At 42.6% G+C, this 15,428-nt stretch overlaps 1 protein-coding gene across 5 annotated transcripts in view; it reads right to left on the bottom strand.

Moving 5' to 3' along the window:
* The window catches only part of acoxl (acyl-CoA oxidase-like), a 322,997-nt gene that overhangs the window by 241,981 nt on the left and 65,588 nt on the right, over positions 1–15,428 (bottom strand). For 4 of the 5 annotated variants that reach the window (XR_007247594.1, XM_048531552.1, XM_048531551.2 and 1 more), the window contains exon 10: positions 15,300–15,334. The exons of the other annotated variant lie outside the window; for it this stretch is intronic. Coding sequence is in view for 3 of the 4 variants with exons in the window: in XM_048531552.1 (XP_048387509.1) it covers positions 15,300–15,334 (35 nt within the window). In the remaining variant the exon portion in view is untranslated. The remainder of the gene's footprint in view (positions 1–15,299; positions 15,335–15,428) is intronic. 5 annotated transcript variants of the gene reach the window in all.

Raw genomic sequence — 15,428 nt, forward strand, 5'->3', positions numbered from 1 at the left:
TGTCAATGGAAAAAAAAATTCCCCAGCAACAGAAGGAAGGTGCTAAAGCTTACAGTCTACATCAAAGCTTGCCTCAGCTTTTGTTTGTCACGCCGCCCACACAGTACCCAAGTGGAAACTAAATGTTCTTCACTAATTGGGGGTTTTCTGTTTGGAGTGTACCACTCTTCAAACATATTTTAATTAAATAAACATGTGCTTAAATTAACTTCACATGAACACCTAACTGTCTGCAAACCATACATACAAACTATTCAATGATGGTGCAGGCTCATCTGACAAAAATGTCTTCTTTTTCCCACTTCTCCATTTCTGAAGGCATTTATCCTTTTATGGGAAATGGGCACACAGGCTGCCCTCCAAATCTCATCTAAATGGCATTGACGAAACTCACCAGTGAGTATCCCAAGTATGTCTGTCCTCACTTGAGAAACACCCACATGCATCTCTAGCAGAAAACAACAGGCCACTGAATAGTAGCGAGGAGCAGGTGTCATTGTTGATCAGTCTATCCACTTCAGTAACACAGAGATAACTTAGACAGCATAGGCAGCCATCCCTCCAAAGTTGATCTCAATGCATTCCTATTGTGAGGGGCTCAAATATTGAGTGGATAAACTTACATAGTATGAAGGAAGGATGATAGGAAGGGACAGAAGGATAAAGTTCTGGGTGGAAACTGAAACTAAACCTAACAGCAAAATTTAAGTGTCAACATTTCACGATTTCTGGGAAAACCTAAGCCAAGTCTACATGTGAACTGAGCAAACACACAGGCACTTGATGCCATTATACCAAAGGTTCTTCTCTAAATGAAGTCACACTTACTTTTGAAGATGCACCCTTTTCTGTTTGGACAAACAAAACCAAGTTACAGGAAGGAGAGAGATATGTGGCAATGGTAAAACATCAGAGATAGTCAACAGGCAGAAAGAACTTGAGAAATTGTTTCAGAGATAGTAGGGACTGCAGATGGTGAAGAATCTGAGATTACAAGGTGTAGAACTGGATGAACATAGCTGGCCAGGCAGCATTAGAGGAGCACGAAGGTTGACATTTCGGGCCTAGACCCTTCTTCAGAAATGGGGGAGGGGAAGGGGGCTCTGAAATAGGGAGAGAGGGGGAGGCGGATTGAAGACAGACTGAGGAGAAGATAGGTGGAGAGGAGACAGACAGGTCAAAGAGGCGGGATAGAGCCAGTGAAGGTGAGTGTACATAGGGAGGTAGGGAGGAGATAGATCAGTTGAGGGAAGACCGACAGGTCAAGGGGGCGGGATGAGGTTAGTAGGCAGGAGATGGGGGTTGGCTTTGAGGTGGGAGGAGGGGATAGGTGGGAGGAAGGACAGGTTAGGGAGGCCATTCTACCAGGTAAGTGTCACATTTCCAAATCCATCATACCAGTCTAGGTAACCCAGATTAACAAATATCTGCTTAATTCTGAAGTTAAAGTTCTGTAAGCAAAGTGTGGGAGAGGATTTTCTTATGAGTAATCTTTTAATTAGATCTTTTAATTTAAAGAGCACATAATGCTATTTATTTGTTTCTGAGACACTTCTGTGTTCTAAACAATAGAACTCAGGTGGACTGTTTGACAGGAGCAGAAGCATTCCCTAGAACACTACAACTGATATTTTAGATATGCTCATTTGATCTGAAAGACTCCTCTTGCAATTCCAGCAATAAACCATGGGGAGTGGTTTAGTAATACTGTAAGAACATCACCAGAGTGAGAATGTGATGGAAGGTTGCCCACTTTTGCAGATCTTCCAGATGAAAGTTGCTCTGTGCGGAATGTCATAGAGTCACAGACTCATACAGCACAGAAACAGACCAGTCACTCCTACCAGTCCATGCTGACCATATTCCCAAATTAAACTAGTACCACCTGCCTGCTCCTGGCCTGTATCTCTCCAAACCTTTCCTATTCATGTGCTTATGCAAATTGCACATTGTAATTATACCCATATCCACCACTTCCTCTGCAAGTTCATTCCACACACGAACCAGCCTCTATGTAAAAAAATTGCCCCATGTCTTCTTTAAATCTCTCTCCTCTGACCTTAAATAATATGCCCGCTAATCTTGAAATCCCCCATCCTAGGAAAAAGACAACTACCATTAACTCTATCTATACCTCTCATCAGTTTATAAATTTCTACAATGTTACATCTCAACCTCCTACTGGTGAAAGAAGTCCCAGCCTATCCAGCCTTTCTTTACAACTCAAAACTTGCATTCCCTGCGACATTCCAGTAAATCTCTTCTGAGCCCTCTTTAGCTTAATAATATCCTTCCTATCACTGGGCGACAAGAACTGGACACAATATTCCAGAAGAAGCCTCACTAATGTCCTGTACAACCTCAACATAACTACCCAATTCCTCTACTCAAAGGACTGAGCAATGAAGGCAAGTGTGCCAAACACTTTTTTCCACACCCTGTCTATATGTGATGCAAATTTCAATAAACTATATACATGCATGCCGAGGTCCCTCTGTTCTACAACATTACCCAAGGCCCTAACATTAATTGCATAAGCTCTACCCTTGTGTGCTGTACCAAAACGCAATACCTCACATTTATCCAGATTGAGCTCCCATCTGCCATTTTTCAGCCCATTGACTATTTCATCAAGAGTCCTTTGTAATCTTAAAAATCCTTCTTCAACGTCTACTATGCCAGTAATTTTGGTGTCGTCCACAAACTTACTAACCATGCCTTCGATATCCTCATCCAAATCATTAATAAAAATAGCAAACAAAAGAGGACCCAGAATTGATCCCTGTGGAACACCGTTGTTGATAAGCCTTCAGTCTTGACCAACAAAAGCAATGATTGTGAAACATTCCAGGAAAACTCATCAGGTCTGACAGGATCGGTGCAGAGAGAAACAGTTGTTTCAAGTCCAACATGACTCTTGTCTGTAACTGAGGAAAAACCAATGAACTCAAAACATTAACTGTTTCTTCCTCCTCAAATCTTGGCAGACCTTATGAACTTCTCCTGCACTTCCTGTTTTCATTTCAGATCTCCGGCATCTGTAGGCATTTTGCTTTTTAAGTAACCAGAAAATGGACATAATGTTGCAGTAATATAGAACATGTGTGAAGCTTCTTTTGGAATAGTGTACAGTTCTGGTTGCCCTCCTACAGAAAGGATTTTATTAAATTGGAATGGACACAGAAAAGATTTACAAGGGTGTTAACGAGACTGGAGGGCCTGAGTCAGAAGGATAGGCTGGTTAAGTTGAGACTTTTTCACTGGAGCATAGGAGATTGAGGGGTGACCTGATAGAGTTTTATAAAATCATGCAGGGCATAGCAAAGGTCTTTCCCTCGGCTTGAGGAATTCAAAACGAGAGGGTTTAAGGTGAGAGGAGAAAGATTTAAAAGAGACCTGACGGGCAACCTTTCACATAGATGGTGATTCGTATAAGGAATGAATGGCCAGAGGAAGTCGTAGATGCGGGTACAGTTACAACATCTAAAAGACATTTGGACAGGTACATGAATGAAAAAGGTTGGAGGGAAATGGGTCAAATGCAGGCTTATGGGACTAGTTTAGTTTGGGAAACTTGGTCAGCATGGACAAGTTGGACCAAAGGGCCTGTTTTTATTCTGTATTACTCTGCAACTCTATAACCTTGATTGCATCCACGTGGCACAGAATAGAGCCCAAGAACATTTATTTGCAAGCATCATAAAAGGATGGCAATTCACCATTGTGCAGTGTTCACACGTTTCAACACACTGGGTCCCCACTAATAAAAGTAATCAGATACTAAAGTCTGATAAATTAAGCAAGCAGCTTCGCATACATAGATTGATACTTCTACATTATACATATTCATACTAAATGTAAAGGTCAACCAGAAAGTAATTACAAACTGCTTGATAGGCCGTTTATACATAACAGGTATTTAATGAAAGTTCTCATTTCTGAGTAGGTTTTTAGCCAGAGAGACTCAGCTAATGCTGCTTCCACAACAGTAAAAAAGAATAACTGTACTTACTCATTACATGCAGGAGAAAATTTGAAGGTATAAAACATTATTTACCAAAAAACGACATGTATTAATAGGAGACAGAAGTAAAGTCACTGACAATAAAGCACTGATGCAGTAAAGATAATCTCTCTTGTACCCCACATCCTTCCATATTATAGTCAACTGTATACTGAATAAAGATTTCCAGCATCTGCAGTATATTAGAACAGCACAGGATAGTTTCAACACCTACTACATTTTGCATTTTGCACATTGAACAAACCAGTTTTCATCACCACTATCCCGACAAGCTGAGTGGTCTAACTATCATAATAATAAAATGTGAGGCTGGATGAACACAGCAGGCCAAGCAGCATCTCAGGAGCACAAAAGCTGACGTTTCGGGCCTAGACCCTTCATCAGAGAGGGGGATGGGGGGAGGGAACTGGAATAAATAGGGAGAGAGGGGGAGGCGGACCGAAGATGGAGAGTAAAGAAGATAGGTGGAGAGAGTGTAGGTGGGGAGGTAGGGAGGGGATAGGTCAGTCCAGGGAAGACGGACAGGTCAGGGAGGTGGGATGAGGTTAGTAGGTAGCTGGGGGTACGGCTTGGGGTGGGAGGAAGGGATGGGTGAGAGGAAGAACCGGTTAGGGAGGCAGAGACAGGTTGGACTGGTTTTGGGATGCAGTGGGTGGGGGGGGAAGAGCTGGGCTGGTTGTGTGGTGCAGTGGGGGGAGGGGATGAACTGGGCTGGTTTAGGGATGCTGTAGGGGAAGGGGAGATTTTGAAACTGGTGAAGTCCACATTGATACCATATGGCTGCAGGGTTCCCAGGCGGAATATGAGTTGCTGTTCCTGCAACCTTCGGGTGGCATCATTGTGGCAGTGCAGGAGGCCCATGATGGACATGTCATCAAGTGAATGGGAGGGGGAGTGGAAATGGTTTGCGACTGGGAGGTGCAGTTGTTTGTTGCGAACTGAGCGGAGGTGTTCTGCAAAGCGGTCCACAAGCCTCCGCTTGGTTTCCCCAATGTAGAGGAAGCCGCACCGGGTACAGTGGATGCAGTATACCACATTGGCAGATGTGCAGGTGGACCTCTGCTTAATGTGGAATGTCATCTTGGGGCCTGGGATGGGGGTGAGGGAGGAGGTGTGGGGACAAGTGTAGCATTTCCTGCGGTTGCAGGGGAAGGTGCCGGGTGTGGTGGGGTTGGAGGGCAGTGTGGAGCGAACAAGGGAGTCACGGAGAGAGTGGTCTCTCCGGAAAGCAGACAGGGGAGGGGATGGAAAAATGTCTTGGGTGGTGGGGTCAGATTGTAAATGGCGGAAGTGTCGGAGGATAATGCGTTGTATCCGGAGGTTGGTAGGGTGGTGTGTGAGAACGAGGGGGATCCTCTTGGGGCGGTTGTGGCGGGGGCGGGGTGTGAGGGATGTGTCGCGGGAAATGCGGGAGACGCGGTCAAGGGCGTTCTCAATCACCGTGGGGGGAAAGTTGCGGTCCTTAAAGAACTTGGACATCTGGGATGTGCGGGAGTGGAATGTCTTATCGTGGGAGCAGATGCGGCGGAGGCGGAGGAATTGGGAATAGGGGATGGAATTTTTGCAGGAGGGTGGGTGGGAGGAGGTGTATTCTAGATAGCTGTGGGAGTCGGTGGGCTTGAAATGGACATCAGTTACAAGCTGGTTGCCTGAGATGGAGACTGAGAGGTCCAGGAAGGTGAGGGATGTGCTGGAGATGGCCCAGGTGAACTGAAGGTTGGGGTGGAAGGTGTTGGTGAAGTGGATGAACTGTTCGAGCTCCTCTGGGGAGCAAGAGGCGGCGCCGATACAGTCATCAATGTACCGGAGGAAGAGGTGGGGTTTGGGGCCTGTGTAGGTGCAGAAGAGGGACTGTTCCACAATCCTCCTCCCTCACCCCCATCCCAGGCCCCAAGATGACATTCCACATTAAGCAGAGGTTCACCTGCACATCTGCCAATGTGGTATACTGCATCCACTGTACCCGGTGCGGCTTCCTCTACATTGGGGAAACCAAGCGGAGGCTTGGGGACCGCTTTGCAGAACACCTCCGCTCAGTTCGCAACAAACAACTGCACCTCCGAGTCGCAAACCATTTCCACTCCCCCTCCCATTCTCTTGATGACATGTCCATCATGGGCCTCCTGCACTGCCACAATGATGCCACCCGAAGGTTGCAGGAACAGCAACTCATATTCCGCCTGGGAACCCTGCAGCCATATGGTATCAATGTGGACTTCACCAGTTTCAAAATCTCCCCTTCCCCTACTGCATCCCTAAACCAGCCCAGTTCATCCCCTCCCCCCACTGCACCACACAACCAGCCCAGCTCTTCCCCCCCCACCCACTGCATCCCAAAACCAGTCCAACCTGTCTCTGCCTCCCTAACCGGTTCTTCCTCTCACCCATCCCTTCCTCCCACCCCAAGCCGTACCCCCAGCTACCTACTAACCTCATCCCACCTCCTTGACCTGTCCGTCTTCCCTGGACTGACCTATCCCCTCCCTACCTCCCCACCTACACTCTCTCCACCTATCTTCTTTACTCTCCATCTTCGGTCCGCCTCCCCCTCTCTCCCTATTTATTCCAGTTCCCTCCCCCCATCCCCCTCTCTGATGAAGGGTCTAGGCCCGAAACGTCAGCTTTTGTGCTCCTGAGATGCTGCTTGGCCTGCTGTGTTCATCCAGCCTCACATTTTATTATCTTGGAATCTCCAGCATCTGCAGTTCCCATTATCTCTGGTCTAACTATCAATTGTTATGTGAATCAAGAAATTTGTGTTAGTTTACTTTGCTTTTACTTGCAGCTTCTTCTATGTTACATGCAGTCACCATATTCATGCTAATATTCACTTCATTGATTCAAACTGCCTTTTCAACCTACTTTAGTAAAACTCATCGACAATTGTGGCCTACAAGATAAAATTTGTATTGACCCATTCCTGGCCCAAGAAGACTTCCAAACACTTCAAACTGTTAAAAAAAAAAAGTACCTTTGAAGTGCCGGACTCTAATAAAAGGTGGCAGTTAATTTACACTTTGGGAAGGCTCAAGTCACAATGCGAAAAATATCCAGTTCATCAGTTTTAGCTTTGTTGGTTGAACAATAAATACTGGCCAGTACATAGAACTTCCCATTTATTCACTGAATAATATCATGGAATCCTTCATATCCATATGAAGGATAACAAATTAAATTGTCTATTGTATTATCGCTGCGTTGCACCCATACTGCTATATCACCCCATTGTTGCCTGTTCCTCGATTCAAAGGTTTTGTCTACTGAGGGTCTTGAGTTTCGGCCATGGGTCTTCACATGAGCAGATGCTTGATTCACTTACCTCTCAACACATGGGGCAGGATGCCCCATGCGTCAGTGGAACCTACAATGCACAATTTGTTTCCTCCTTTTGTCTGTCACTACTCTGCCTCATGTTGAGACTTAAAGTGCCATGCATTTGAAGGATAAGTTGACATCAAGCACCTTCCAATCATTAATATAATGGTCCACAATTCCAGGAGATCTTTCAACTGTCTTTGAAGCTCTTCTGAGTCAGCCCAAAGGGTTTGCTGTATCGGAAAACAGGACTTTGGCAGGGGCTTCAAAAAAAAAGGGCACCAGAATTTATTTGATGGTCATCCTACTGAATCCAGATAATGTGGCAGAGGCGTTTTTGCTGTGTCACTGATACAGCCTGGATGCCACAGCATACATAAGCATAGTGCTTTATACATTTGGACATCAGTTGACAACAAAGATGATCAGAGTTCAAACACTCACTGCCGTACTCTGTGGAAGTAGACCAGATTGGAATCATAGAATCCCTACAGTGCAGAAAGAGGCCATTTGGCCCATCGAGTTTGCACCAGCCATCCAAAGGGCAACCCGCCCAAGTCTAGCCCCTACCCTATCCCCACAACCCTGCATTTATTATGGATAATCCACCTATGCTGCACATCTCTGAACACTACAAGACAATTTAGCATGCTCAATTCACCTTACCTTCACATCTTTGGGCTGTGGGAGGAAATAGGAGTATTTGGCGGAAACCCTCGCAGACGTAGAGAGAATGTGCAAACAGTGCACAGAGAGTCATCCAAGGCTGGAATCAAACCCAGGTTCCTGGTGCTGTGAGGCAGCACTGCTAACTACTGAGCCATCTTGGTACAACTGATCTCGTGCTGGTTCTCCTCATCAACAGTGGCCTTTTGAGAGAGGTGGCTGCCAGCATGCAGAAAGTGCTCAATATATTCCAGGGTCTCTCTTTCTATAGTAATGGGAGGTTGAACGTTTGACTTATCAGGTGTGGCTTAACATGCAATTTTTGTTAAGACAGCACTTCAGGACAAGCCAATTTTTTGAACTGAAGAGATGGGAATGACTGAAAATTGGTGTGTAGTGGGCAATGACATTGCAATTAGCTGCAAACTTAGATCATGCATATCTATGGTGGTCACTTTAGTTTGGCATTGGGTTCTGAGGCTAAAGAATTTTCTCCTGAGATCTTACATAATAGTGACAACAGAGGGCAGTTGATTTTAATTGAGATAAGTACCTACTGATCAGATGATTATCAATAATTGACTTGGTCTGGATTTTGATGCATCTGTTTTGAAGCTCCTATTTGAGACAGTTGCAATCAAGTCATTATAAAGCAATGTGGGATTGTGAAGAAGTTTCATGGACATCCAAATTTTTGCAGCATAATCAACAAAGCTTCACAATTGAAGGAGTCAAATGTTTTAGACCATTTGATTAATGCAATTAAGAATTCCTTCAGAAGAGGAGTCATATTGGACGCAAGTGTTAACTCTGTTTATCCCTCCACAGACGATGTCAGACCGGCTGATTTTCTCCAGACGTTCCTGTTTTTTTTGTGTTTGAAGATTTCCCGGCCTCTTCTTGGATTTGTCTGGCAACAAAGACCATGTTGTTGGAGGATCCTCTGAAGGATTGAAGGTCACTCTCTAAATTATTTAACTTGGAATGTTGGGACACAGCTGGATAATCAGAGTGATGAAATAGAAAGAAGAACTGCAGTTGTATCATGTGAGCTAATAAGAGTCCAAATTATTATCGCTGATCGCAGTGAGAACCACCTTCCTGGTTACTGGCAGCTGAGGGAACAGGTTGGTAGATACACCTTCTACTGGAAAAGGGAGGCTGACAAACCACCCCCTTATCTACAGAATCAGTTGTGCCATCAGTGTGGGAGCTTGGATGCAATGCCAGAAACTCTCACAGTATAAATGACATTTCACCTACAACATAGCCCTAACCAATATGCTACCATTAATAGCACTTGTGCCTCAATCCAGGACTCCGATGAGGATGACAAAGAAAAGTTTTAATCTGACCTTGTAGAAGCTCTTGCGTTCATCCCAAAAGAAGAAAGGTCATCCTTCTGGGAGACATATAATATCAAGGTTGACTTGTTAATCTGATTTCTGGAGGGGGTCCACTAGGAAAAATGGGGTGTGAAAAGCCAATGAAAATGATGTCTTTCTGCTGGTAAAGTGTGTTATTACAAAATTTAAAGGATAAATATAAAGCTGCTTAGAGGCATCATAGATCAAAACAATGGCACCTCCTTGGTTATATCCTTGTTCATTAGGTCAAAGAGCTAAGTGTTGTCTTTATTATTTGATTGATGTGGGGGTTCATGCTAACTGGGCATATCATAAACTTGTTTGATTGGCAATGATCATCCTTCTAACACAAAGACATCGTAACACTTAAAAGTTCCAGAAGAAAATCATCAAAGTCCGAGTCCTAGAGCTGCCTGATTGAAAACAGGTCTTCAAAACACAGCAAAGTCTTCACACATCCAGATCATTACCAGAACAATGGGTTCAAATGAAGTCAGTTGTATTGATGCCTGAGCCTAGAGGGTTGTGTTCAAGCATCTACATTAACACGATTGAGTTAATGAAACCAATACTGAATTACTTGGCCTCCTAGCTCAAGATTCTTGTGCAAAGACAAAAGTAGGAAGAGAAAGTTCCTGAAAACCTACAGCTACAGATCAAATGGACAAAATCCCCTGACTCATAGGATAGGTGCTTCTCTTGTAAGAATGAAATACTATTTGTCAACATTGAATGAAATATTTTGAACAATTCCTTAACCATGAATACACAGTGACAGACAATTGCCTGAAGATTATCTCCCTGTAGTCCATGATAAAATCCGTGGGTGAACCATCATCAATGGTACAGCTGCAACAAGCAATCAAGTGAACGAAAAACAATAAGGCATATGGCCTTGACAATATTCCAGTTGAATTCCTCAAAAGTGGAGCCTAAAGCTTTTGCACACTCATCCTACAGATTAGGAAGAAAAAGATCCCACCACCAGACATTAGAACTGTGATAACCGTCGTCAATATGGGAGATAAATCATGTTGTAGAAACCATCGAGGTATTTCCTCACATGCATCCTTACATGTATTCTCCTGAACAGTCTACTTTCTGTAGTTGAGGAAATGCATTCTGGCTACCAACCCAAATTAAGTTCTCAATGTCTGCTGTAGGCCTCAAAGCTATGACCTTCTGTCTCAGAGGCAGAAGTATAATCTCTCAGCCAGGCCTGACCAATTCTAGATCAAGATTTGCTTGTCACTTTGTGGCAGCTGCTTAGTAAAGATTCTACTGCCTGTCAGGAGATAACAACATTTGTTTTCACAATAAAAGTGACGAGACTTGCATGCATAAGAAATAGAAATGGTAAAACCTATATTTAGCATCTGATTGCTTCGTCCAGAGGTCATTTTAGAAAAGAAACACAGATACATAGCTGGAGCCCAGAAAAAAAAAAAAGTTAAAATTGTGAAAAGTACCTCAATCTTTATCATCTCTCGCATGTAAGTCTTTCACCTTGTAAGGGCTAACTGCAATACCTTTGTGCCTGGTCAAACTTGTGGGATCATGAAAGTTATTGTAAATGAAGTGAAGAAGATAACCCTTAGCTTTCAGATCATAAAATGAGGAAAAGCAAAAAAATAAAATCGGCAATAAATTCTGACATGAAAATCACTGATAAACTCTTACACAAAGATCAATGCACCTATTAGTCTGGATCTTTTATAATCAAATGGAATTGTTCTTCTTTTTAAAAAATGATCTTTGAAAAGAACAAGCCAAGGACACAACAGAGTTAGATACTCTTCATTAACGTGCACCCAAAATGTACACAGGCTGCACAAAAAAAAAATAGGCTGTTGAACACGGAAAATATTTTATGAGGGAATTACCTCAAAACCCACGAGCAACAAAGATGTAGGTGGATTATGCAGCCTATTGCCACATGAAATATTTTCCACAGTAAGCAGTCTAAAATGCACTGTTCTACTTCAGTCATGTCTTCTCACACTACACTATTTACCAAAATGAGTTAGAGGTTTAAACTTTGCCATTATTTAATGCAAGTCTAAAGATGATTTGGGCTGGGTAATTTCTGTCAATATACTTGCATGTCCAAACACAATAAAAACAAACACTAACATATAAGAAAAGAGATACAACTCACACTTGCTGCCTACTTAAACCCGAAATTCTATCCCAATAATAGGGATATAAGTTTGGAAAGGTTTTTGAACATCAAGCAAATCTTAAGGGGTCACAGTTACAAGAGATATAATAAAATGACCTGCATGTTGTGCAAAGGTGGAAAACACGGTGAACTTGTGCAAGTTCACTGCATATCCACTGAATGGATTTCCATAAGGAGTTCACCAAGAGGTGAGCACAGAGTCATTGACAATGATGAGAGTTGAGAGGTTAGACCAAGCTGTTAGTCATCCCTGCCACTAGCTCTGAATCTATTTTTACATGATTACACCGTTATGAAGCATTTTGGGATTCCGTCAACATTAAAGGCACTTATGCAGAGTCAAACTGTTGTTCAACAGAGAATAGATTTCTGGTGGAGTAATTCAGAGGCTGACATAGATCATAAAGGTGATGACGACTACTTTGCAGCTTGGCCACCAAACATGGCACAAAGTTTGGCTGGAGGACTTTGGTTGCCCTTCAAAGATAAATGAGCAGGAATGTACAGGACGAGATTAAAAAATTAAGCTCCAGAAAACAGCTTTATGTGTCAGGAGGGAGACAGACAAAGGCAATTGGGATTACTAATTCAGAATAGTCACCAGCAGATGATTTAGTGACAATAAGCACAAACAAGAAAGTCAACAAGCCTGACAGAGTAACAATAAAATGGGTGGTGTCCCAATTTAGTCAGCCACTGAAAGTAGTGGAAGATAATCAAGAGGACAGCAGGACTGTTCAATGGGAAAATGACAGACAGGACTTCTGTTCCGGAAAGACAATAGGTAGACACAAATGGACACAGGAAGGTGCCATTCTTCTTACACATGTGCAAGCCATAGGAAAACAAACTTGCTCAAGGTAACTTTTCTGGAGAAGGTTAGTAATTTATACTTAAAAAGTGTCTGACAAGTTGTACAATGTCCCATGAAGACTGTAAAAGTTTCAAGAATGTGAACCATTCATTGCACAATGCCCAGATTATGCCCTGGTCTTGTTCTTAAAGGTTTTGATACAAGTTCATTCCAAAAGAGATGGACAATATCTTTGATGGTGGGGACCTGGTGACTGTGTGCCATTGAAGATCATGGAAAGAAGACTAGGTTCTCTCTTATTCACTTTGTTTAATAATAATTCTTAGGTGGCAATATCAAGGTACATGCTGAGGACACTTCCATAAAAACACTTGCAGTAACATCTAGTGATAACCCGTGCGCTGCCATCATCTTTTTGTCATTTACAGCCCCAGCCATAGGAGTGTCTTCTCTTAGAATCCCACTCATCCCGATTTTCTGAAATAATATCCTGAACGGATTCATTAATAGGACTGTAATTGGCCATGGCAGAATTATCTTTATTTGTGAATAGGTCATAGGTGGATATAGTCAGGATGTTATCAAGGCCCAAAAACAAAGTTACTAGAAAAGCTCAGATAATAAAATGTGAGGCTGGATGAACACAGCAGGCCAAGCAGCATCTCAGGAGCACAAAAGCTGACGTTTCGGGCCTAGACCCTTCTGTGTTCATCCAGCCTCACATTTTATTATCTTGGAATCTCCAGCATCTGCAGTTCCCATTATCTCTGTTACTAGAAAAGCTCAGCAGGTCTGGCAGGATCTGTGAAGAAAAAAAATCAGAGTTAATGTTTCTGGTCCGGTGACCCTTCCTCAGAACTGAGGAAGTTACTTTTCCAGTAACTTTGTTTTTGTTCCTGACTTACAGCATCCACAGTTTTTTCGATTGTTATCAAGGGTTTGCTGGGCCTAGTAACCCAAGCTGCTTCTCAATGTCCCATAAATATTGATGAAAGAATTCTTTACAAATATCCAGCTCAAAGTTGCAGACTGTGAGCTATGCAAAACAGTAAGTCCCAGGATGGATCCACATATGGACTACTGTGAGCAGTGTTGGTCCTCTCAATTAAGGAAAGATATCAATTCATTGGAGGCAGTTCAGAGAAGGTTAATTGGGATGATCCCTGGTATACAGGGATTGTCTTATGTACAAAGGTTAAGCAGGTTAGAACTCTACTCAATGGAGTTTAGAAGAATGGGAAGTGATCTCATTGAAACATATAAGATCTGTAAGGGTCTTGACAGGGTAAATGCTGAGAGCATGTTTCCCCTCATGGGAGTGTCTAGAACTAGAGGGCATAGTCTCAGGATAAAGAGGTGCCAATTTAAGACTGACATGAGGAGGAATTTCTTCTGAAGGTTGAGAGCCTTTGGAATTATTCGCCACAACAGCAGTGGGAGCACAGTTCTTCTGTTATATTTAAAGTTGAGATAGATTGATTCTTGATTAGTCAAGGAATCAAGGGTTACAGGGAAAACACAGGAAAATGAACATGAGGAATAATGGATCAGCCATGATCTTATTGAATGGCGGAGCAGGTTCAAGGGGCCAAAGAGCTCACTTCTGTTCCTATTTCTTATGGTCTGTGCTGCATTAGCTAATCTCAGCCAGGGTAAATAGTGATAAACAGAGAAAGAGAAAAAATCATCAGCCAGATTGACCCCACCCAGCTATTTTACAGCAACACCTACTGTGCCAGTGTAGATGTCAGATTTGATGGTCCATATGAGACTGCCCAATTAGACAGCCTGCTCACTGCGTTTGTAACTCTCACAGGCTTGAGACTTGTGCATGGCACTGAATTATGAACAATGAGAGAAGTTAGTATTTGCATGGAGTGAGAGGGAAAGGTCAGAGAGAGAGGAAGAAAGAAAAAGGATAAAAATATAAGTAAAAGAATGAGTTAAAATTGAAAGCTGTGTTTATGAAGAGTATTGCAGGGAAACAAAATTCAACTTAGTGACCACTAAAGATCATCTTAACTCTGACATTCTGTCACCTCCTCTCTGCTCCCTTCACCCTTCCCAACAAATGTTGAAGCAAAATCACTTAGGAAGTAAATTCATAAAATAAAAACAAGCACTTGGAAAAACAAAAATTGACCCAAATGCTTCTGGTAAGCTGAGGTGCAGTGCCACATTACAAATTCCAGCTGCATAGCATAGTAATGTTCTGTAATAGTAAATTTACAGATTTATACATAACAACATCCATCACCACAATAGTTATCCAACATTACAATATATTTTGTCCTCAAACAAATCAATTTATTCTGAATAATAAGAGAAGCACGGCAAGACATTTTCAAAAGGTCTCCGCAGTTCATCTCTAATTTAAGTGTTCTGCCTCTCTCAAGATGAGATAATCCCCTTTTAATTCTACATTTAAAAATTTCTACACAACACCATCATATGTTTCACAGTGCAACTGCATTGCAATTTTGTACATGAAAAAAGAATCATGAGTTATTTGCAAGATTCAGTTTTTGTGGAGTTACACAACCACCCACGAGGAAGTGGATCTTTTTTTGTGTAGGTAGTAGAAGTGGGGTTGTGGGGGGGGGGGGGGGGGGGCGTGGCACACAGGGAGCGACACGCTGTCTGTTAGGGGGGTTTCTGGGGATGCCAGGAAATTAGCTACGGTGGTTTCTGTACTTGCAGACACAGCTATATGCTTTGCCCTGTCATGGAAATTTATTGCTTGCAATAAAAATGAAGACCATTATATTAAGCGACAACTGAAGCTTAATACATGGAAGGTATGAGTCAGCAAAGCACAGTTTGTACTTCCCCTTTTCATCTCCAGAACATAAACCACAATGTTAAGAAATCTGATTTTTTTTTGTCTTTTTCCCATGTAAACAGAGATTGAAAAATATTTGCTCGATTTACCTGTGACTATAACGAATGGCAATCGTCAGGCCAAGCTGAAAATGCAAAAAAGATCATGTTATATTAAACAAATTGTGTTTGAATAGTGTTTTAACACATTTGCAAACTGATTCATATTTAGTGAATTAT

This window comes from Stegostoma tigrinum, chromosome 4 (genome assembly GCF_030684315.1).
Source record: "Stegostoma tigrinum isolate sSteTig4 chromosome 4, sSteTig4.hap1, whole genome shotgun sequence".
Lineage (NCBI taxonomy): Eukaryota > Metazoa > Chordata > Chondrichthyes > Orectolobiformes > Stegostomatidae > Stegostoma > Stegostoma tigrinum.